This window comes from Petaurus breviceps, unplaced genomic scaffold (genome assembly GCF_028583685.1).
Source record: "Petaurus breviceps papuanus isolate PSGF00001 unplaced genomic scaffold, PetGlider_PUasm1.0 90825, whole genome shotgun sequence".
Taxonomy (NCBI): Eukaryota; Metazoa; Chordata; class Mammalia; order Diprotodontia; family Petauridae; genus Petaurus; species Petaurus breviceps.
Window position 1 is genome coordinate 18,021,709 of NW_027187353.1, and position 24,737 is coordinate 18,046,445.

At 39.8% G+C, this 24,737-nt stretch overlaps 1 protein-coding gene across 1 annotated transcript in view; it reads right to left on the reverse strand.

The window, feature by feature from the left end:
* Positions 1 to 1,552: 1,552 nt before the first annotated feature.
* SCAPER (S-phase cyclin A associated protein in the ER) overlaps positions 1,553 to 24,737 on the reverse strand; it is a 405,066-nt gene continuing 381,881 nt past the window's right edge. The window contains exons 30-32 of the mRNA XM_069071423.1: positions 6,646 to 6,837; positions 4,246 to 4,297; positions 1,553 to 1,981 (exon numbers count right to left, since the gene is read on the reverse strand). Coding sequence (XP_068927524.1) covers positions 1,878 to 1,981; positions 4,246 to 4,297; positions 6,646 to 6,837 — 348 coding nt within the window. The 3' untranslated portion in view covers positions 1,553 to 1,877. The remainder of the gene's footprint in view (positions 1,982 to 4,245; positions 4,298 to 6,645; positions 6,838 to 24,737) is intronic.

The following is a 24,737-nucleotide window of genomic DNA, read 5'->3' on the forward strand; positions in this document are numbered from 1 at the left end:
GAGAAGGGGCTTGAAATGGCATGGAATGGAAGAGTATTGTTTTAGAACTGGCCGACCCTGGCACTTCTGCTTCTCAGACTAACTGGAGCCCGGGGCATTTCTGCTCAGCCCTATGGCCTAAAGCCTGTAACAAAACGCATCCCAGGGGCTTCTCCCTGGATCATCGAGGGCATGTGACCTACAGCTTGCCAGTCGCCCCCATCCCCAGCAATCCCAAGGCAGGAAGCATTTAAAAATGCTTTCGCTTAACTTTTAAATCAATCAACCAACCAACCAACCAACAAGTATTTATTAATTAAAAAAGAACCAGCTTAAAAAGTCCCAGCACTATTGGGCTCAAAGTACCTGGCCCTCTTCTTGGTCCTGCCCGTTCCCTCCACCCCACTTTCATTTCCCAAACTTCAAACGTTGCTGCAGAGGTCACCTGCTAATTACTGGGGGGAAAATTCATGTTTAGTGTGCCAAACCTCAGATTTGCAGCCAGTGAGATGGGTATCTGAAATAGGAGTATAGCTCTTCCTATGGAAAAAGCAAGCATCCCAGCTCCATCTTCCTCCCAAGGCCTCTGCCTGCAGCCAGAGAGGGGTTGGGCTGCAGGTAAATTGTAGTGAAAACACTACTTTTAGCACGAAGCTCACTTTTTAGGGCCAAACCTGTCATTTCCTCTTTACTTGCAAACAGGTCACATTTAAAATAGTAGGACCCCAAAGGGTGTTTCCTTTGTTGGGAAGATGCTTGGTTAAAAATGTCTTCTGCATTTCTTTTTTTTTGTTTTTAAAAATGGCACTACTGTGACTCCCTTTTATGTAACCATACATCAATTCCCACTTGTTCTGATGAATGTTAGTGTGTACTGCTACCTTCCACAGGATGATCCTGGGGCTCAGAGTGAAGAAAGATTAACATTAAATTCTGGACAGAAGCAATGCCATGAAAACCCCCTCTCCTCTCCAACCTCACATTCAGACAGAAAAAAAAAATTCAAGAAAGCTTGATAAGCAAAGGAAGCTAGCTCTAAACCTTCAAGCCTTGTTTTCCAGAACAAGGGTGAACATGCCATCCGGATCAGTGTGGGAAGGCTTTAAAATAGGCTAGCAATTGAATGTTAAACAACAGCCTTCACTGGAGTAAATTAAAAAAAAAATTTATAGTTACCAGAGGTTTGACTCGGTTGGTGAAATAATTTAATGTTCCCTGAAACAATACTGGGAGACAGATAATGTGTTAGTCCATTATTATTTTTGCTTTGGATGATAAGTTCAGCCCTCTGAAGTTTAAAAAGGTTCTAGCTAAAATGGCGTGGGGGTGGAAAAGTCATCTTTCCAGTTGGTTTTAAATAGTCACTACAAATATCCCATTAGAAATGCAGAAATGTTACAAATATCATTCTGAATCTCAGAAAGGAACATTTAAAAAGCAGCTTAAACTTCAATTTTTTGATTACTTGAAGAGATTTCCAGAATGTTTTAAAATCTTTGCTCTAATAAGAAATGAAACAAACGATTACTCAGAAACCCTGATGCTGGATGAAATACAAGAAGTCACACTGCAAAACAGAATAAGTTATTTTATTACAAGATATATAGAACAGAACTGATCTTCTCATCTTTAAGCCTAATTTCGCCAATATTGTAATGCAAGAAGTTTACTACCACAGGGCTCCCAAACCCTATCATGTTATACATAAATGAAACAAACCCAACTTGCAAAATTAGAAACCAGAACATTAAAGTATCTACAATAATTATAAATAGTGCAAAGTATGTATCATATCTACAATGCAGGTAATGAGTATCAAAAATTTTTTTGTGAAGTTAGAATGTTTTTAACAATGAATGTATCAGAATGTATTCAAATCAGAACCAACCAACACAAACTTATTTTTTCTCTTTTTTCAAGAAAAACTGTCGTGCTTCTTCCCAGGCCTGCTCTGGAAATCTGTTACATAGCTCAAGGTAGTCTTGGGAAGTAAAAAATTTTTCTGTGAAAGGAGAGCATAACATTAAATTATAATTTTGGGTGTGCAAATAAATTAAACTTATTTCAATATTCATAGATATTCAATATTCAATAGATGGTCAGGTTTAAGAGAAATAATTCATCCGGTAAATTCATATAAAAACGGACAAAAATGGTCAAGATGTCTCCAGTGTAGTCAGATAATATTAATTAGAAAAGCATTTTGAAAAATGATTGCTTCTAATTTTGTAGTTAAAAAAAAGGAATGAGGACAAAATCACTAATGTTTATTTTGCCCCAATTCAAATGACCAGAAAAAGAGATCTGTTTATATTTTAACACAAAGTTTTGCACTTATTTTCTTTTAGGCAAAAACCAAACCATGTTTTACTTTCAGGAGCTAGGAAACTTAATTTTAAGGTCAAGATTTTCCTTTCTGTATAATTTGCAATTTCTCCCCTACTTCCTTATTCAGTTTTATATCTAATGACAGAGGAGACAAATGAGAGATACTCATTTACAAATTGTGGCTGCAAAGTGCCCTATATCAGAGCGATTAGAGCTCGAGAGCAAAATCATAGGTCCTCAGTCCCTTAAAGGTGCCGTGTGGCACCGCTCAGGACATCAAATGTGAATGCTTTCGTGGAGGGTTAGGCAAAGTCAGTGCATGAAGGACAGATGCCTAGGAAATAAACCTATGTTCTCAAACATGAGGAGTCCCTAAGGGTCACAGTGATACTGAGTTCAGAACTCTTGTTGGGGGGGGCAGGAGTGGGGTGGACCTATAAGCACATCAGGCCAGCTTTAATCTGGTACACGTTTAAAACCTCTTCCACTACAAAAGATGGTCCTGTCTCTAGGAGTGCCAGGATCTCACTAGCCCACAAAGTGGGCCAAAGAAGGTGCTGGGGATATCTGCCAGATAAAGCAAAAGGGGCTAGCGTTTATTTTATATTATAGAAGATAGGAAAAGGGAGGGCTGCAAGTTTTTTCTCATTAACACAGAATTTGGCATATGACTGAAAATAAAAATCTTCAACAATATCTCCAGGTATTTCCCCATGGAGGAGATCGGGGTTTGGGGGCTTGTGCTAGTTTGGGGGCTCAGTGGTGAGAAAGGCCCTTTCATGGGCAGAATGGAGCAATGCAGCCCCAGCCTGGGTCCCGGGTGCTGGGCATGGGTGTACTACTCCATCACTCACCTGGGCCCACAGAACCCGTTTTTTAAATGACAAATGTAGCCACTTCATTGTTGTTGTGTTTTTCTTGCTGAAACTTTTCAACACCTGCTTATTCCAAATGACTTTTTGTTTTCTTTGCAAAAGAATCCAACATACACCAAGCCTAGGCTTCAAGGTTAGGGGCCCCAGAGGGGAATACAACTCGGAGATGGAATTTTCAGTGTTTTGAAGAGTAAAAAACAAATGGAGAATTGGGAAATTCTAAATCAAGCTTTCCTAACTAGGATATTCTACAACTACTGCAAAACTGAGTGATACCAAGAAGCTAGGGAAGTGATGCCTTGGCTTTAAAAATTACAACCTAGAAGACAATTACAAAAATACAATTTCAAATAATACTAACATTCAACTCTGATCTGAGGAAAACGTCTCAGCAGGAGAGCAACAGAAAAAGGCTTGTAAATCTTTCAGCCTCTGAACTCTGCTAATTTGATGGCTTTTTCTGCATGTAAAACAAATATTTTCAATAAAAAAGTTCAAGGGCTTAAATTCATCATTGGGGGAATTCCCTCTACCCCCCCAGCTAAGATAGATTATATCACAGCACTACACACCGAAGGAAAATGAAAATTTCCTTACTTGCATCCTTCGCTGGGGAAATTTAAACTAATGTTCATTATCCTGAATATCTGCTTTTATCTAATGTTTTCTTAAATAACCCTTGTTGACAGCAGAAAGAGGAGCTAATTAATTAGCATTTCGGAAGCTCTTCAGAAAGGTTTTTGTAGAAATCAGATTTTTCTGATTCTCTTCTGTCATGTAGAGACTAGTTTCTCTTTGTCACAGCCACAGAAAGGCTATGTGTGAAGGAGATGAAGCTACCACCAAGGTTTTCCTTGGAGTCTTTTAGACTTCTCAGTAAGGCAACATGGGGATTCCTGCTTAAGGGCAAAATCAGCGATTACTTTTTGTTTTGAAATATATTTGGCATTTAAAACCCAAGGTCTTGAAACTAAAATAATGGGAAATTATAAATGATGGAGGATGGGGATAAACATGATTACCAGACTCATAAATGATGTCAGTTTTCGAGAGACATACATACCCCTTGTTTGAGGATACAAGTCTTCAGTCTGACCTGGAATTGGTTCAAAGTCCTGGGTAGACAAAAGAAAACTGTTTGTATAGGGAGTTATAAAAACAATAAGTTTTAATGAAATAAGCTGAAAATCTTTATGAAGCAACCAATCTGTAACCTCTTTTGCCTGATAAGCCTGGAATTGAATACAGAACCTCAGGGAATTTAGATATGGAATCTGGGCCTGGATTATTACAATGGAAGACTAAAGAATGAGAACACTTAGAACCTTCTACTACATGTCACAGCTTCCATAATGACAATCTCCATCAAATACTATTCACGATACACAACTGTCAGAAAAATCCCTGTCCCCCCATGGCAGCTCACATTGGGACATGCCTAAAACTTTATTTTGTACAAACCTACCCTTTTCCACATTATTTTGTTAGGCTTAGCAGCTTGAAGTCTGACAAACTGTTATGCTGGTTTAGCAGTGAGCAGTTTTGGTTGGGTTTAGAAAAACCCCCAACTATCCTGTAAAATTCTTCAGTAATTCAGTGACCAAAAAACATTAACTTCCTGTTTTAATGAAAAATTATTTTTAATGGTGAACCTGGACATTAATATGTGATGAAATGAACAGGAGAGAATCCTTAATAGTTTATTCTACAGATAATGTGATGCTACAGATGAAATCAGTGGTCAAGCCAAGCCAGGAAAGTAGTTTATCCCATTCCCTCCTCCTCCTCCTCTGTTCCTCTCTTCAACACAGGCTTCAGGAACTGGAAGGGGGCTTATAAGGAGTCGAACCCTTACATTTAACAAAGTCAGTGTGTAAGGCACCAGGAAATTCTCAGTAACTAGCGTCATAAAGAAGTTTTACTTTTTTTGGAAAATTAATTTCTTTATAACACGTACATTTTTAGGGAAGACTACTAGATAGGAACCCTCTTGCTTCAGTATGTGTAATATCAAATGAAAATGCTTATTTGAGAATCTGGTGGATGGATTTGCTTTTATTTCTCATTTGGTATCAGATGGATTTTTGTCAAGAAATTGATGTATTCTCTAAAAGCCATCCTAAACTTTAAACAATCACAAAATTTGATTTAGTTCAGTTACATATTCTGAGATTTTAAAAAATGATCATAAAAGAGTTTTAAAATTCCTGCTATGGCTCTTTATTTTTTACATTAAATTTTTCAAAATTTACTTTTATGACAAAGTATTGAAATTTATGTGCTAGTAAGATTCTTTTATTAACATCTTATTAGAAAACCACTCCTGAAAAGACAATGAGTTCTGAAATGTTTGACTTTTTAAACTATTTTGGAAAATTAAAGTCAAGAATTATAAACAGAATAGCTGGGCTGAAAGATTTTTTAAAGCGATTGACCTTTAACATTGTTTATTCCCTCACCACTGAATTGTAGACTATAAAAAAATGTCTTTCACAAAGAAAGTGTCATAAATCATTTTTAAAAGTCCCTCTTTTAAAAAGGCATTTACTAATCAGATATCTATCATTAAACAAGTATCAGAAGTCACTTGTATTAGCCAGAGTAAGTGACAAAACGAAACAAAACAAAACAGTAACAAAAAAGGAAATGTGTCCCTTTTTGTTTCTACTACAAACAAGAAAAGGTCTGGAAAGCAGTTGCCATATTTGTTCTGAGCAAATAGTGGCATTTAATCTTACAGTGGAAAATATGAACCAAACCGAAAGATTAACATTTTTAAAAAAAGATTTTTCTTTTACCCTGATGGAAAAAACAATCACTGGATTAGGCAGCAAACACTAGCTAAGAGCCAAATCGACTTTCTGTGTCCACTTAGCCATGCAGCTTTAGATGATGAAAATGCTGCTTACTCCACATCACCTACAGTCATGGTAGGAAGAGGCCACTTGTCCAAGTTTGGGATTTTTTTTTAAGCCTAACACAGGAGATACTAGACTCAGAGTCACATCAAAAAGTAAGTTGGACTTCACGTTCTTGGGGCCGTTTTGGCAGCTTAAAATCAACCACAGGGGTCCAGTTCTTTTTTGACTTTTTGTTTAAATTGTGTTCTCCACAACCAGATAAAACATTAACCACAGCCCTACTGCAAGAAGGAAAATGGAAAGAATCGGGTGATCTTTAGACAGTAATCCTCAGCGCCTTGAGCTGGGAAGCCCGGCCATTCTTCTCACTTAAGCAAAACCCTCCCAGAGAGCTGCTGCCAGCTGCCCTACCGCTCTGCTAAGCTCATGGCCAGTCCAGCTGACACGCTGGCAAGTTCTCACGTTGTGTTCAGAGGGCTGCTGGGGTACAGACAATGAACAGTCCCCAAAGGTTGGTTACTGAGTCAGGTATCCAGGCAGTCAGCACCTAGACCCACATGGCATAATGGCTTACACGGAAGTTCCTTTTAGAATGTCTGTACCTGAATAAACGTAGCAAGCAAGACACAGCTCATCTCCTGCTCCAGAATGATCTTGTTTTGAGGGTTATTGTAACAAGCAGCGATCAGTGAAGGGAATAGCACCTTGATGAGCCGAGGATCACTGAAATACTGGAACGGCAGCTGGCAGAGCTTCTGCAGCACTGTGGGGCGGCGGCCCGACTGCACGATGACCTGGGCACAAGCAGAGGACCGTGAGCACACCTGGTCTGGCTTCCCAGCGCTAGCTCCGGTGCTCCTGAGAGCGCCCGAGCAGGGCCAGACCAATGAAGACACCCGTGCCTCTCCCTGAGAGGGGGAAAGGCCAATTTCCCAGGGCTCAGGCAAGTGCTTGCTTGTTCCTTACGTGCACGAGCTCCTGGCCGTGCCAGGGCTAGAGGGGCAATTCGAGAGAGAGCCAGAGGCTTCCTGCAGAATGAGCCAGGATAAACATTTACCCAGACAGGCCATCGGGCCTCCCTCCTGCTCCTGGCCCGCTGGTTCTCTAACAACCTCTGGGATAAAGGGAACACAACATCTACTAGACATTTCATTCAGAGGCTGAAAAGAAAAGCTGATTGTGAGTCCGTAGGCCACAGTTTCTGCAAGTAGAGACCCGGAAAGATCCTTCCCGTCTTCCTTATCTTAGTTTTTATCACTGCCATCGAGTCTAAAAGGAGAATTGTTTAGATAAATGGGACTGTTGTCTTGAAGTAGGCTAGGTTTACAGCTGTGTACATCTTAAGACATGGAGCAATTACTGGGCTTGCTAGGGAACCCTCTTAATTTACTCACCAGTCCTACAAAGTCTCCATGATAAACTAAGACATGTCAAAATCAGATCTGTTTCAAGTAACCTTGATTAGACAATTAGAATATGAAAGGCTTGGGTGACCCACAGTTGGCTTCTCAGTAGAGAAGGAAGCTTCTCGAAGGTTAGGGACACTGTAAAACCTAAGGTCACGACTGTAAATTGTGCTTGGAAAAACACAATTTTACAGGTACACACCCAGACAGGACTGCATTCAAATGAAAACCAGAAGGAGAGAATGAAGCAGTGGAGGCTGGAGGAACATAAATTACTGGGATTTACAAGTTTTTAAAGTACTTTTAACAATACACTAAGAACACACTCTCCGTTGATAATGCAGTTTGGTTTAAGAACAAGATCAACAAAGTAATAGTTCACATTTTTTAGTTCAATAGCCAAAATGACATCAAAAACCCTTCAGAGGATGTTGATAGGGACTTGCTAATACCCGCAAATCCAAGAGGAATTTTAAAGACTCTTAGTCTGTGACAGGCTAGCTTCTAGCCAGGTAGGGCCATTTCTGATGGTAACTGATAAAAATGTGATTTTGTTATTGATTTTAATAAAGCATTTACTCAAGTCCATATTTTAACTGGCTACACAAAATGTAACCCATCCAAACAGACATTATTTGGGATTTGAAATGGAAGAATGATTAAAAGTCTTTCTTTTCCCACTATTGGAAATAATTAAGACCAACTTTTCCCTTTGTAACTTTATTCAGCATTTATTGAGCACTTACTATGTGCAAGGCCCTGAACTGGATAACAACAGTTGACATTACGGTATATGAATATATAGATGTAGAGATATAGAAAGCTGGATAATTTCACTGATCCTCACAAGACCCTCTCCCGCCTTGTAATTTCTGGAGGCTCATTAATTGCGAAGTTCTAATGCGGGGTGACTGAGCTAGCACGTACACTTTTAAACTGGTGAACCTAAACTACAGAAGTCACTACTAGGAGGTGATTTTGAATTTTATTAAACTTTTTTTATTTCATTTTTTAAATTTTTTTCTCAATCTGATATAAAAACAATTTTTAACATTCATTAAAAAATACTGAATTCCAAATTCTCTGCCCCCTCCTTGAGAAGGCAAGCAATTTGATATTGACTGTACATAGGCAGTCATGCAAAACATTTCCTCATTAGCCATGTTACTGAAGAAAACACAGACCCCAAAAACCTCAAACCAAACCAAAACAAACAAAAATGAAGTTAAAAAAAAAAGGATGCTCCAATCTGCCTTCAGACTCGTTCAACTCTTTTTCTGGAGGTGGTCAGCACTTTTCATCAGGAGCCTAACACAACTGGCTTGCAATGGTCTTGAATCATTGTATTGCTGAGAACAGTGAAGGCATTCATAGTTGATCACTGTATAATAGATATTGCTGTCACTGCGTGAAATCTTCTCTTCACTTTGCATCAGTTAATATAAGTCTTCCCAGGCTTTTCTGAAATGATCCTTCTCCTCATTTCTTATAGCACAATAGAATTCCATCATAATCAATGCTGACATAGCATTTTTAGGTAAACCTAAGGATACCATGGACTTTTTACTCAGATGAAAAACAAACATTTGTTAGACCAAGTGAATCAACTCTTTGATTATGTTCACATCCCAAAACTCCCTGTAAGACCACTGCCAGGGAGTGCTGGGCCTTCACCCACTCTAAAAGTCTTGTGAAGGGCACATAAGGGAGTAATTTAATCTTGACCATTTGAGCAGACCTAACCATATGACCACACTACAACTTGCAATATGTGATAACCAAAAGGTTTCTCCTAAGTGGCAGTCACGTCCTCCTCCCATGGCTGGGAGGTTTTGACTGGCTCCAGGACAGGTTTTGTCAGCCTCAATGGAGAAGCCTCCTGGATGCCCAGGGACCTCCATTTGCCTGCTTCAACTCCTCTGGGTGACAGACAGCAGGGCATGGAGGGCTTTATTTGCAATATGCTGAGCTTAGGGCTGACTGTATGGATTTGGGTTATCCTGAAGTGTCGATTTGAATAATGTGGCAGAGCTGAGGACTGGCAAGAATGATTAGAAATGATAATGGTTAATTCACATTTCTACAAAGCTTTAAAGGTGAAAAAGATTTCCTTCAAAACAAGCTTGTGAGGTAGGTGGTATAAAGATTATCATTCCCATTTTACAAAGGAGGAAACAAAGGCTTAAGTGACTTTCTCCAGGTCACAGAACTAGCAAGTGTTGGGAGGCGGGACTCAAAGTCAAGTTGCCAGATTTCTTGCCTGTCGATCTTTCCACAAGGCCCTGCTGCTTCTCTGACTAGCAGGCCAAAGCTGGCAAGGATCTCTTTACTTTGAAGGTGGGAAGGGGAAAGGATTAGAGATGGCTGGGAAAGTAGATTTAACAGGGTTGAATCCAAAGCCTTATTGCGCTGCCTGGGGCCTTGGCCTTTGTCTTTAGGGAGCTGCCTGGGAATCCCTGGACAATTTATCAGATACATACATTTATTTCTGGGAAACAAAAGGGAAGAATAATTATTTCCTTGTTTAACTCAAGCTTTCTTCGGTTAGCAGACATCCATACTGGGTCTCAAGAGGAGTTTCCTATCTATAGAGTCATTCTCTTTCATAGATACTTTTGTTAACATACAGACACTGTTTATTTGAAGTTTTGATGAAGTCTAAACAATCAAAAGTTTGTAGCTTGGAGCTGGTCTCTACTGCTCCATCTGTGCCCAGCCCCCATCCTTGGCAAGCTGATCATCTGATAATTCTCCGAATTCCTCCTATGAATCCTAAGCCTGTAACTGCATTTCTTATAATTTAGGAATTCCAGCAAACTAGCTGCTTCAGGGGCAGCCCAAGTTCCTGGAGAAAGAACACAATCCATGGGTGGAAACAGAAGCATTTCTTTAAGGAGTAGAGAATGACTTGGGAATATTAATAATGACAGGACACGTGACATTTAAAATACAACTTCCACTTTTGGATCATGAAGTGTCAATAGTGCAAAAGGAACACAAGACCAGAGATGTGGAGCTATAAGGAACCTTGGAGATTATTGAGCGTAATTTCCCTAATTTTATAATTGGGGTAACTGAGGCCCAGAGAGAAGTGACTTGTCCAAGGTCACAAAGGCAGGAGGTAGCCCAGTCAGATTTGGAACTCAGGTTCAATCCTTAAACCTCCTACTGAGGACTTTTGAGCACACAATCTGCAGGAGCTAAGGAGGTAAAGGTTAAGTTCCTAGGATACATTAGCCAAGGCATTAACGGTGCAGTGGTGTCAAACTCACACCAGCAAAGCAGATGGCAGAATTCCTGAGAGCATCAAACCAGGTTAAAATGTAACTGGGAAATGTTTGAGAAAATCAATAAAGATACAAATAAAACTTAGATACTGTCAGCCTGTGTTGTTCTAAGCCTACCAGATCTGTTTCAGTTTGTGTTTGCTATCAAACTCTTACTAGTCCATGGGAAGGCTGGCTCCGTACCCAGGTAAGGGTCACCATAAATGCTGTCACCACCAAACACAGTGAGTGCCTGACTGAAGGAAACAGTGTCGACTATGGGACACTGAGGCAGGAGTCTGGAGAACTCCCCCAGCTAGGGGCATTCTGGGTCTCTTTGCCAGCTTCCACCTGCTTGAGGAGGTTCTTCCTTCTGCCCCAGGCTCTGCTCCTGACTCTAGAAGCCTTTCTCCTTCATGCCTTCCTTCTAGCTCACTCTGGTCTACTGTCTTCCTTTTTCTTTGCTTGTATTTTCACTTCCAGCACTTACACACAGTAACTACTTACTAAGTGTTTGTTCAGTTGTTGACATCGGTACCATTCTCCTTCACTACAGCCTACAATGAGCTACCTCGCCCTTTGCCACTGCCCCTTCCACCCCACCACCACCACAAGGCCCAAGCACTGCCATCATGAGAAGACGCTCAGTGCCAAGGGCCAGCCTAGATGCTCTGAAGCAAGCCACAGCTCTTACCGCTGCCCTCGGGCTGGAGGATTGCCTCTGAAAATGTTGCTGCCAAACATCACAGTAAGTCTTTTTGTCCAGTGTCTTCGGGGAAACCTCAGCACACACACATGTATCCATATAAGAAAATGGAGCTGCGCATATGATATAATGGTGGACAAGCAGTGGGATAGCTCATTTTTAGGCCCTTAGCTTGAGAGCCGTGGTGGCAGCCTGCCTGCCTGCCTCCAAGGTCAAGGCTTCTAGCCCTGGCTCTGCTGCTTACCGTTGTGACCCTGGCCACCTTCTGGGCCTCAGATTTCTTGTGTGTAAAAGAGAGAATAAAATTCTAGGAAATAAAATCAGGATACCAGGTGGGGAGCTTAGAAAGCCTTAAAAAGGGGCAAAGAAAAAGTCTTTAAGAGGGAAGACCTTAAAACTAAGACTACAGGGGGCCTCTAACTTGACAAAGGGATTTGTGCTCTCTTGATCTGTACTCCCCTTTCAAAAAGTTTTTATCCCCTACTGAATCGGTCAACTGATGACATTCTTTAATTTGGGAATACAAGTATCTCTGTTTTGAATCAAGAAATGTTAGAGCCAGAAAAGAATTTAGAAATTATCTTGTCCAACCTCTTCCTTGACAGGATGATGCTGGGGTTCGAGAGGGGAAGTGTCCTAGTGAAGGTGCTCTCAGGGCTTCCCCACCTGCCCCTGCCCTCATCCTTCTGTCTTTGCTTAGGGCTGGGAGATGCCCCTGGTACAAAGGTGGTGGTGTCACTGTGTATTTAATGACAAGGGAGCCACACAAACCTGCCTCCAACAGCAGAAAACAACCTGAGGTAAATAACCCCTCGATATAACAATAGCCCTTGGGAGCAGAGCCAACGATGTCACAGCAATGCTGCTAGCCATTCTTGGCTCTGTAAGCACAGAAGGAAATTGTGCAAACAACTGGGGGGGGGGGAGGAGTTGATGAGAAAGGAAATGCATTTTGACAGCTCTGAAGAGACAATCCCCAAGTGGTAGCTGTCCAAGAAGTACAGGTAAAGTGATTTCAGAAAAAACAGGCTCAGATGAGGGAAGTGATAAGCATCCCACCCTCCTGCACCCCTGACAGGGGCCAGAAGGGTTTGCCACCATGCCAGTGGTGTTGGCTCTAACATCAGTAAAAGACTTGTGTAGCCTCTAAGTCCCGGCTTTGCTCTCAGGGCCAGGGAGTCAACACTAACCCTCACAGTTCTGGGGTACTCACAGTGGGTGGGAAGTGTCTTTTTTTCTGACAATATTGGCTCAAGCCCCTACTGGCTGTGTTCCCTTTATTGGTTAAGGGACCAGTGACTAGCACTTCTAGTTTCATTTAACCATTTAATAGAAGGTTAGCTTTTACAAAGGGGTATTTACTTCAGAGATAGTAAGATAAAACATGTACCCTCCCTCTCAACAATGAAGGGGCACACTCCCCTATACCACCACAGTCCCTGAAGGTGTAGCCTCAGCATTAGTCCCACCAAATTCATGTCCAGATGGAGCAGGCCTTCCAGATGACTCTTTAACACAGTCACCACTGGTCTAGGGTCCTAAGGGGACCTCCCAAAAGCCAATCCTTGTTCCCCAGGGCATCAATGTTGTGTTGGTTTTGAAACCTGGACTATGGAATGCCAAGATCCCAAGGAGCCCCCTTAACCTTTGGAACTCACAAGGTCATAGGCTCTAACTCCCTTCACAAGTTGCCAAACTCCATCACGAGCATAAAGAAAGTAGCCACATCAGACAGAGCTATTTGATTATCTCCTGTAGGATAATCAAAGAGCCTCTCTGACATGTGGTTGGCAGACCAGGACCAGAAATTAAATGAGTTACAGGAAGAAACAGAGAGTAAAACTAGAATAGTGGAAGGTCTCAAATTTACCCCTTTCGGACCTAGATAAATCTAGCTAAGAAATAAACAAGAAAGAAGTTAAGGATATGAATAGAATTTTAGAAAAGTTAGATATGATAGACTTCTGGAGAATAATTAATGAGGATAGAAAGGAACATACCTATTTTCAGTTGTGCATAACACCTTCAAAAAAACTGATCATATATTAAGGCATAAAAACCTTGAACAAATGCAGAAAAGCAGAAATATTAAATGTACTTTCCCTAACTATAACACAATAAAAATTACATTTAATAAAGGGTTTTTGAAGCACAGATTAGCAATTAATTGGAAACCAAATGACCTAATGCTAAAAAAAGATTGGGTCAAAGAAAATCATAGAAACTATAAACAATTTTTTTGAAGGAAATGACAACAATGAGATGACACACCAAAATCTGTGGGATGCAGCCAGAGCAGTACTTGGTATTTATATCTGTAAATGCACATATCAGTAAAAGCAGGAAAGAACAGACCAACAAATTGGACATGCAACTTTAAAAACTAGAAAAACAACAAATTAAAACACCTCAGCTGAACTCCAAAATAGAAATCCTGAATATCAATGCAGAGATAGACAAACTGAAAGCAAAAAACAAAACACTAAACTAATAAATAAAAAACAAATTTAAAAAAACCCCAACAGCAACAACAAAATAGATAAACCACTGGCTAATCTGATTTAAAAAAAATAGAAGCCAAAAAACCAAATTAACTATCAAAAATGAAATTAGCAATAAAAAATGAAGACAGTAAATTCATAATCAATGAAGAGGAAATAAAAGAAATGACTAGAAGCTATCTTTCCCAAATAAATGCCAATAAAATCTATAATCTAAATGAAATAGATGAATAGTTCCAAAAATACAAACTGTTTAGATGAACAGAGAGAGAAAACTTAAATGACCTTATCTTAGAAGAAGAAATTGAACAAGTCATCAGTGAGCTCTCTTGAGATGAAAAAAAGGACAATCTTTGATGTCTGTGCAGCCCTTTAGCATTTCTGAAGTGCTTTTACATCCATTTTTGGGAATGCAGCACAGACTCTGGAGCTATTGTCTCAAAACCCTACTGTCACTGACAGGTTGGGTAGCCAGAATCAGCTAGCTGCATCGTCCCTCAGGGTTCTGGGGGCAATCCACAAGAGTTGGGACTGTCTTTCTAAAGTTACTGTTCACCAGTCCCTACCAGGATGATCTTCCCATTGATTACCAGGCAGTATCAATTAGCCAGTCAGACTTAATTAGATTTTAGAGATGAGTATTTACTAGTGGTATAATAAGAACATTGGTTATTGGTACAAAATATCCCCTCAAACCAGACACTCTCCAACAAGTACGCACTGGGTCCAAGGAAAAGTGGGTTTAATTTCAGGAGTGCACACATGGCAAAGGTGTAACACGTAGCTCCTGGTTTCTGGAGGTACTTTTCTAACCTTCTACCCTTTCTGGGATAGAGGCTGGCCTCCTTGTGGAGTTCTGATGCTGCTTTTCCTCAGTGTCTCTAATTTGTCCTTGGCTCCTGCTTCAGATGCTCCAGTCACTCATGGAGACACTGCTATGTGATGATGCTGCTGTTAGGATGCCCATGGAAAGTCTAAAATCTTCAAGCCTGTCACAGTTCACAGAGTCATCCTCAGGGCGGGGGTCGGGGAGAAGACAGAGATCCTCTCCTTGTCAGAGTTTTCGTTAAAGCTTCTTCCATGGGCTGGCCAGATGGCAGAATACTAGATTCAAAGCTAGTCTGCTCTAGTTTCTTTAGCCAGTCTCAATACACTTCATAGGTAGCATCATTCATTTCATCCATTGACTTTCAATCCTTCCAAGTTGATCAAAGACTTTTTTTGCTCTTAGATTGATGTCCTTGATTACTTAATGGATTCAACCAAGGTATTTCTATGCTAGAGCATCTTTTAGTCACAAATAATCCTCACTACAACTCTGTAATGCATATTGGGCAAGACCATTTCTAGAGTGTAGAGAAGGCATCCAAAAATCAGAGTCAGGAAGTAACAGATGGAGGATTAGAACCCAAGGTCTTCTGATTTCTAAGGATGTTCCAGTACATTAGGCTACCTCATCAAGGCTGCAACTACCTGCTTTGTAGTGAGGTATTTGGATCTGACATGTCAGGTTAACTGTAACTTTGTAAAAAGACAAAACATTTTGTAACTCATTCTATTTGTAGCCTAGAGTTCTAGCACCAAACCAGCCTGTGCTATTTCTTCCCTTGCAGTCTCTGGCTCCAGGCATTTTCTGCTTTCTTTTCACCAGAATGCTTTGCTACTTGGTCTCTTCTGCTTTCAGTTCCTTTGTTCCTTCCTTCAGGATACTGTGTCTCTCATTCCCAAGGATTTTACTTCTAAATGAAGGATGTTCCAAATACCTCTCAAACCCATCTGACCGGTGAGATGTACATGTACTACTCCCTAAACTTTTTTGACTATACACCTCATCAGTAAAAAATTTTGAGCACACAGCCAATATTTGCATATTTATTTCTAAACTATATATAGATACTATTATACAAATTAATTATACATTATGAAAAAGATGCAAAAATGACCTTATGAGAAGATGAGACAAAAAGTAAACAATATTTTACAAATATTCTTTAAAAATTCACTCACCAACTACAAGGTAGAAGCTTTGTGTTCTTACTACATCAACTTTATTAGTTTTTTTTCTTTTGTGAGCAGAATGTCACTTTAAGTGACATTCAAAGGAATCTTGGTTGGAAACTTTGGGACCGTTGTGATTTGAAGATCTGGGGCTAAGTCAGGTTTATTTCTATTGCTGGTTTTGATGGCTGTCCTAGCTGACAACAAGACCTCCCCACAGACACAGATTCACACGAGAAGGGCAGCTCTGGCTGTCCTGACAAAATCATGAAATTAATTTTTCAGTATTATCTACCAATTATACAAAGGTTTCTGTTGGAATTTGGCATCTTCCTTTTCTGTCAATTAGTTGTTCTTACAAATTAATCATAATGTGTTGCATTTTTGCATTTTAAACAAATAGTTTCTAAATCTATTTAAATCTACATGTTAATTAATTAAGATTACTTTTTCCTTTTTTTAAAGATAAAAAAATATAAACCAAAGTTCTAATACATTCTTCCCACATTCTAGGGGATTGTCTTGTGTTCCCACTTTGCACTAGGTGCAAAGGTCCTATGAAATCCCCCAAGACTATGCTTTATTATATACTATTCCTTGGAGGGTTAGTTTTATACTTTAACAAAACTAAAAGTGGGATTTTCAGGGCAAAAATCATCTAGATGTGTAAACACAAACTCCCCATCAAAATCCCACCCAAACTAAAGTTCATTTTGTAAAAAAAATTTTTGATGTCCTTTTATTTTTCTTACATTGAAAAACCAGAATCTTATACTGACATCAATAATTCATTTTACCAGGTTTCCCCGATAATAAGACCTATCCTGAAAATAAGCCCTCCCCTTACTGTGTAAGATTCCTCTAAAATAAGCCCTCCCCCGAAAATAAGCCCTATTGAGATTGCTACTGTAGTGAAGGTGATCCCCTGCGCTACACGCTACATTACGGTACCCTCTGTATGCACCGTCCCCCCCCCCGCCCCCCCGGGTGAAACGCACGCCACGCTCCGAGCTGCATCCAATCAGAGCTGCAGCAGTGAGCGCATCATCCTGTTCTTCCCCAGTGATTTGCTTGCTGGCGCCATTGAGAGCAGTGCCGTGGAGGAGAGCTGAGGCAGGACAACATAAAAACCCGGTATGTAAGCAGGAGAGGATGGGGCATGATGGAGGATAAAAAGGGCATGATGGAGGAAAAAAGAAGAACTCAGGGGGCATGATGGAGTGAAAAGAAGGACTGATGGTCATAATTTTATTATTCTGTCTGTTTTGACCCCCAGACATGAGTACAAAAAGGAAGAGCTACCGTATACTGTTGAGTATAAGAAAGCAATTGTAGAGGAGTCACATGTCATTGCTGTCAATGTTCATTAAAATAAGCCCTCCCCTGAAAATAAGCCCTCTGGTGTTTTTCTGCCCCAAAAAAATAATAAGACAGTGTCTTATTATCGGGGAAACACAGTAAGTAAGTCACATAAAGGGGGAGAAGATAACTTTATATTCTGAAGTTGTTTTCTAAAATGTTCATTTAAAAAAATAAAATTTGGGCTTTAGGAAGAACTCAGAGAACAAAGGACTCAGAAATAATATCGATATTACTGTAATGATATGACTATCATTAAAATACCTTAATATTTTAAAAGTTTCTGTTTATTTGCATTTTGTCTGCTTTGAGAAGGTGGTGCACATATCATCTTAGGGGTTGATTATAGTAAGCTTCTAAAATACATGGGTAACTAAATAGCAAATTCACTAACAACCCTTCAAGATAGTACATTGTACTCCATTGTACAGTTCAGGAAACCAAGCCTTAGAGAGAAATGACTCACCCACAGGTAGAGAAGTACTGGAACTCAAACCTGTGCCTCTGGACTCCCAAGTTCAATGTACTTTTCATGAACAGGATGCAAATTTCCCCCAGACTCATTGTGAGACCTTGTCTGGGCATATATAAAGTGAAGAAGTGGTTGGAACGAAGTGATTTCTAAGCCTCCATTGCTTACAGTTCTGAAGTTCTTGTTAATACAGACACTCTCTGCCAGATTTGTTACAAACAACAAATGTAAACACAACATAAAAAGCTTCACAGATTTTCTTCTAAAGAATGGAAAGCCATCAGACAGAGAATGTGCCTCCTAGAACTCTTCAAAGGTGGTAGCATAGTTCCTAAGAGGAGCCCCACTTTTAACACTGGCTGGCCAGCTCCCTGGAAAGATGATCTATGTTATTTCACAACATCGAGTACACACGTCCTAACTGTACTCTGGACCAACTTCCATTAGCAGCATGGAAAGTCTTTTCAAGCTGACATGTTCCTAGCTCCTAAACTCTTGTGTGGGGCCATAGAAACAAGAAGACTAATACATGAGGAGCATCATCTGCCTTGTCTTCTGGCCCAGCTACCCCCGGACACATCCCATGTTGTTTTTATGGGGTCCCCTGCAGAATTCTACGACTATTCTATTAAATCATAAAAAATATAATAGTAGCCAAATCTTTTTGTAGTTCCAGTTTATTGCTTTCTCAAGTGAAATAAATGGTTTCTCAGATTTCTTTTGCTTTCATCTCTCTGCATTAAGTACAGTAGGATGAGGTTCCAATTAGGGTCCATTAAATGTTCAAACTGATTCATGAGTCATTTTAAAGTTTCTCTTCCTAACCATGTACACACATGTGTCTGTCTGTCTGTCTGCAGTGCGTTGCTGGGTTAGCAGTGACCCCTACAGAGAGGACTTCTGGTGTTTGGTCCCTCTCTGACTCCACCAGCTCACAGTTGTGAGAGAGGTTCTTGAAGCACCATCATCTGTTTGTCACCTGCTAGGTAGAACCAGCTGAAAGTACAGTCAACACATGTGGGAAAGGAGGAGGTGGGTAATGGAAAGCTGGCAGCTAGCAGACATTTATCCCATAGGCAACAAATCCCTACCAGCTTTGGAGGAATTGGAAAATATTAAATGCTTTTGAGATGTCCCTAAATTAGTTTTCCTTTTACAATGCGGAAGCATCTTGTTACTTTTGTGGATGGCTCTGTCTAAAAATGGCAATGGCAGGGCCCCTTCTAAGGAATGTTGGGTGGTTTCTTTTTTTCCTGAAAATTCATAGTACTTTGTGTCTTACGCTTTTTGGTTTAACAAACAGGTACAGAGCAGGAATAGTTTCCTAGCGTCTTGTGGATGTGGTAACTGAGGCTCATAGAGTTCAAATGGCTTATTTAGGGTAACAACGCTCCAGAGCTGGCCAATCATTTCAGTTTTTCCCATTAGAGCACATTATATCCCACAAGCCTTAAAAGGGAAGCAGTCCAAGAACTCACAAAAGTTACTGGTAAACAAGTACCTTAATTTTCCAGTCAAAGCATTAGAGATGAGAGGCCCTGCATGGACTTTCTTGCATTCTAGATGCTAAAGACTCAGTTGACATACAAACAGGAGGTTTAAAAGGGGGATTTAAAAATGCAATTGATTTAAACTGATTCATAAAAACAACTTCCAACATGTGGGGTCCCTTTCACTATAAAGATGAATAAAATCAAGCATTCTTTAGGGCAGCATAGAGCAGAGGCCATGACATGGAATGGCAGAAAAGACCATGAGATTGATTATTTTAAGCTTTGTTTTAACACCATGGTACTTTCTCAACATGCTCATCCTTCCCTGAATGAACCTTCCTGGGCAATAAAGGAAGCCAGCCCCCAAACTGGCTTGGAGTCCATTGGCCTTTGCTGCATTCTGCACTCAAGAGTTCAGAGGAGGTGCTGGACATGCTATTCAGGTGGCACCAGATTCGAGTTCTAATTCTAACTCAGATATTAAATTGCTATGAGAGCAAATCATTTCCCTTCTTTGGGCCCATTTCTTCTTTTTTTTGTGTGTGGGGTTTTTTTTGCCTTTTTTTCGGAGTGGGGGCAATTGGGGTTAAGTGACTTGCTCAAGGTCACACAGCTAGTGTTATGTGTCTGAGGCTGGATTTGAACTCAGGTCCTCCTGACTCCAGGGCTAGTGCTCTATTCACTGCACCACCTAGCTGCCCCTGGGCCCATTTCTTTATCTAGAAAATGAGGGGGTTGAACCATGTCACATCTAGGGTTCCTTCTAACTACAGCATGCTAAAAGTCTATAATAGTGACTTCATATCTGTATTGGATTTTGTATTTTTTGGCTTCCTCAGTGGGTGGGGGGGGAGGGATTAAGGGGATGGAGAGAATCTAGAATGGAAAATGAAATAAAATAAAAAAACTTTTAAGATGCAAAACCAACCAACCAAATGAATGAGTGAATGAATACATATATAAAATCTTGTTGCTTCAAAAAAAAAAACTACAATATTCTGTTGGTGGACTGTGCTTTAAACAGAATGGGGTGTTTCTAAAAAGTTGTATATAGGTTTTTGGAGAGTATACCAAATCGCACTGTTCAATGCCCTCAAGGAGCTCACTGCTTAAAGGCAAAGGAATGTAGAGGTGAATTTTTCTGTAAAGCAAAGAGCTAATGATTAATTAATAAACTTTCTAGTTTGATTTTTCATAAACCTGTTTCACTTCAAGTATAGACATATTTGAATTAAAAATAATTTTCCTTTTTAAAAACCCATGATAATCCAGGTCATCAGGCCAGGGATGATTTTCACTAAGTTTGTAAGTCAACTATCTAGTAATAACAAATCTCATCTAAAAGGACTCAAATAAGTGTGTATCCCGATTTTTGGCTTTGCCAGACCCCAAGACACTAACATTCTTTGGCTGACACAATCACAACTTCAATCAAAGCAAAATTAGGAAGCTCTTTCAATAACCGGATTCTAATACAAGAATCACAAAACCAGAGAAACAGGTTTGAAAGCAACTGATCCCTTTCTCTTACATTTTCAGCCCCAGATTTAGTTAAGGAACTTTGCCAAACCCAGTAAAATGTTTTAAGGTTTCCATATTCAAGGTGGTGATAATCTCTTCTGTGACAGCACTCCTAGAAGGAACTGCTTGTAATGACTCACAGTCGCACTCTGGATCACTTACTTCCATCCAACGAACATTTTACAAGGTGCCTAATTACCTCAGTGAGACAGGCAGTGCAAGTGTTAGTAGACCTATTTTACAGATAACAAATCTGAGGTTCACAGGTTCAATGGCTTGCCCTAGGTCCCAAGGCTGGAAAGTGAAACCAGATATCTTGACTTCAAGGGCAATGCTATTTCCTGTATTCCACACTGCCACACATTCCCTGCCCTCAGAGCACTTACAGTTAGCACAAGGAGTGATTTCTAGTCTAATTGTTTCAGTATGGCTACAATTCTGGTTCTCTTGCCAGCCTCTTTCTAGTTCTTTGACCCAATTTCCTCAGGACTGCTGGTTAGCCTTAAAATGCACCCTGGCTATTTTGATTTTATTAGTCTATTAAGTCCCAGGTTCCTCCATCAGATGGTCTCTGGAGGAAGATCAGAATCATCCAATGCCAGAGTAGGAACAGGCTCAAGGTATTAAATGTGGCACTTGGGGCTCAGAAGGTAGAAGGGACTTGCCAGGGATAACTCAGGATCAGGCAAGCCTACCCTCAGACTTGCAGGTTCGGCACTCATTCTACCACAATTGGATCTACTTGTGACTGAGGTTGTTTTTTGTTTTTAAATAGAAACTTCCTGTCTTGGCAGGAGTGTTTTCTATGTGATTACAGGTTGGACCCTAACAGTCCAACCCTAAGTGATTGATCTTAGAGGCTCCTCTTATTTTAGATCTAGGCAGGGTCCAGGGCTGTTTAGATTCACTGGTCTCTGGTTAAACTTTGACTCAAGATTCCTCCTGTCTTCATTTAGTCAATGTCCATTTGACACTAGCATCATAGACTTTCAAGGGAGCAAACAGTCTGCTGCTGAAAATGTGATCCGCTATTCCCAAATTTCCTGTACTTCAGACCTTTGCTTAAGAGTCTGGGTTTGTGTCTCCTGAAAAGCTGCTACTTGCTGGTGAGCAGCAGCACCATGGCAGGAGGTGAGGAATCAACTGGATGTCAGCTTTCAGCCCTGTCCTAGTGACTATCTTGGCCTTTCAGTGCTTCTGTTGTGGACTGCTGATTAGGGGATGTGAAGTTGTCTACAGGCTGGTCTCTGTCCCACCTTGAGTATATAAATTATGGACAAGCAGCAGTATGCAGTAAGTGGAAAGCCACTTGAATGTGGGAATCGGAAGACCTGGGTTCAAGTCCAAGCTTCATTCTATACTTACTATGTGCCATCTGTAAATTGGGAAAACAATCCCTGCTCTGCTTGCCTTACAGGACTGTTGTGAAGGTCAATGGTGATAGACCTAATATACTACAGAAAGGTAAATGCAGACTCAGTAAATCTGGGATTTCTGATGAGTTGTCTGCCATGTTGATTTTTTTTTCTATTTATTTTTTAAATAGTATTTCATTTCCCTCCTCCAATTACATGTCAAGAAAATTTTTAGCATTCATTTTTACAGGATTTTGAGTTCTAATTTATTCTCCCTTACTCCTACTCCTCCCTTCTTCCAAAAATGGTAGGCAATTTGGTGTAGGTTATACATGTGCTATCTGTAAAACATATTTCCATATATGCCATACTTGTGGAGGAAGAAACAGATCAAAAGGAAAAAAAACCCACAAAAAAAGAAATAAAGTGAAAAATATGCTTCTATCTGCATTCACAATCCATCAGTTCTTTGCTAGATGTGAATAGAATTTTCCTTTGTGCGTCCTTTGCATTTGTCTTGGAACACTGTTGTTGAGAAAAGCTAAGTCCTTCAGTAGTTGATCATCATGCAATGTTGTTGATACTGTGTATAATGTTTTCCTGGTTCTGCTTATTTCATTTTGTATCAGTTTGTACAAATCATTCCAGATTTTTTTTTGAAAACTGTGTGTTTCATCATTTCTTATAGAACAACTGTATTCCATTACATTGATATACCACAGCTTGCTCAGCTACTCCCCAACTGATGGGCATCCTCTTAACTTCCAACATTTTGCCACCACGAAAAGGGCTGCTATAAACATTTTTGCATGTATAGGTTCTTTTGCGTTTTTTATGATCTCTTTCGGATATAGACCTAGTAGTGGTATTGCTGGATCACAGGAGTATGCAGTTTTGTGGCCCTTTGGGCAAAGCTCCAAATTGCTTTCCAGAATGGTCGTATCAGTTCACAACTTCACCAACAGTGCATGAGTGTCCCAATTTTCCCACATCCTCTCCAAACATTTATCACTTTCCTTTTTTGTCATATTAGTCAATCTGATAGGTGTGAGGTGGCAACTCAGAACTGTTTTAATTTGCATTTCTCTAATCAAAAGTGTTTTAGAGTACTTCTTCATATATCTATAGATAGCTTTGGTGTCTTCATCTGAAAACTCCCTTTCATATCCTTTGATAACTTATCAATTAGGGAATGGCTTGTATTCTTATAAATTTGACTCAGTTCTCTATATGAGAAATGAGGCCTTTATCAGAGACACCTGCTATAAATGTTGTTTCCCAGCTTTCTATTTTCCTTCTAATTTTGGTTGCACTGGTTTTATTTGTACAAAAACTTTTTAATGTAATTGAAATTATCCATTTTTGCATTTCATAATGTTCTCTATCTCTTGTTTGGTCATGAATTCTTCTCTTCTCCACAGATCTGACAGGCAGACTATTCCTTGTTCCTCTAATTTGCTTATGGTGTCACCCTTTACGTCTAAATCATACACCCATTTTGACCTTATCTTGGTATATAGCGTGAAATGTTGGTCTGTACCTACGTCGTGTCATACTGTTTTCTCAGTAGTTTTCTCAGCAGTTTTTGTCATACAGTGAGTTCTCATTCCAAAGGCTGGGGGATCTTCTGATTTATTAAATACTAGGTTACTATGCTCACTCACTACTGTGCCCTGTGTACCTAATCTATTCTATTTATCTACTACTCTATTTCTTAGGCAGTACCAGATTGTTTTGATGATAACTGTTTTATAAAATAGTTTGAGATCTGGTATTGCTAGCCTACCCTCCTTTGTACTTTTTCCCATTAATTCTCTTGATATTGACTTTTTCTTCTTTCAGATGAATTTTATTGTTATTTTTCCTAAGTCTATAACCTAAGTACTGCTTTGGTTGCATCCCATAAATTTTGGTATATTGTCTCATTGTTGTCATTCTCTTTAATGAAATCTATGATTTGTTCTTTGGCCTACTTACTCTTTAGGATTAGATTATTTAGTTTCCAATTAATTTTTAATCTATCTTTCCAATGCCCCTTGTTGAAGGTGATTTTTATTGCATCTGAAAAGAATACATTTAATATTTCTGCCACTCTACATTTGATTTTGAGGTTTTTATGCCCTAATACATGGTCAATTTTTGTGCAGGTACCATGTGCTGCTGAGAAATAGTATATTCCTTTCTGTTTCCATTCAGTTTTCTCCAAAGGTCTGTCATATCCAACATTTCTAATATTCTATTCACCTCCTTAGTTTCTTTCTGGCTTATTTTTTGGTTGGATTTATTGAATTCTGAGAGGGGACAGTTGAGGTCACCTACTAGTACAGTTTTGCTGTCTATTTCTTCCTGTAACTCACTTAACTTCTTTAATAATCTGGATGCTATTAACACTTTGTGCATATATGTTTAATATTGATGCTGCTTGGGCCAGCTAGGTGGTGCAGTGAGTAGAGCACAGGTCCTAGAGTCAAGGGGACCTGAGTTCAAATCCACCTCAGACACTTAACACTTACTAGCTATATAACCTTGGGCAAGTCACTTAACCTCAATTGCCCTGCCCACCCACCCCCCAAAAAAAAAGCAAAAAAAAAAAATTGATACTGCTTCATTGTCTATG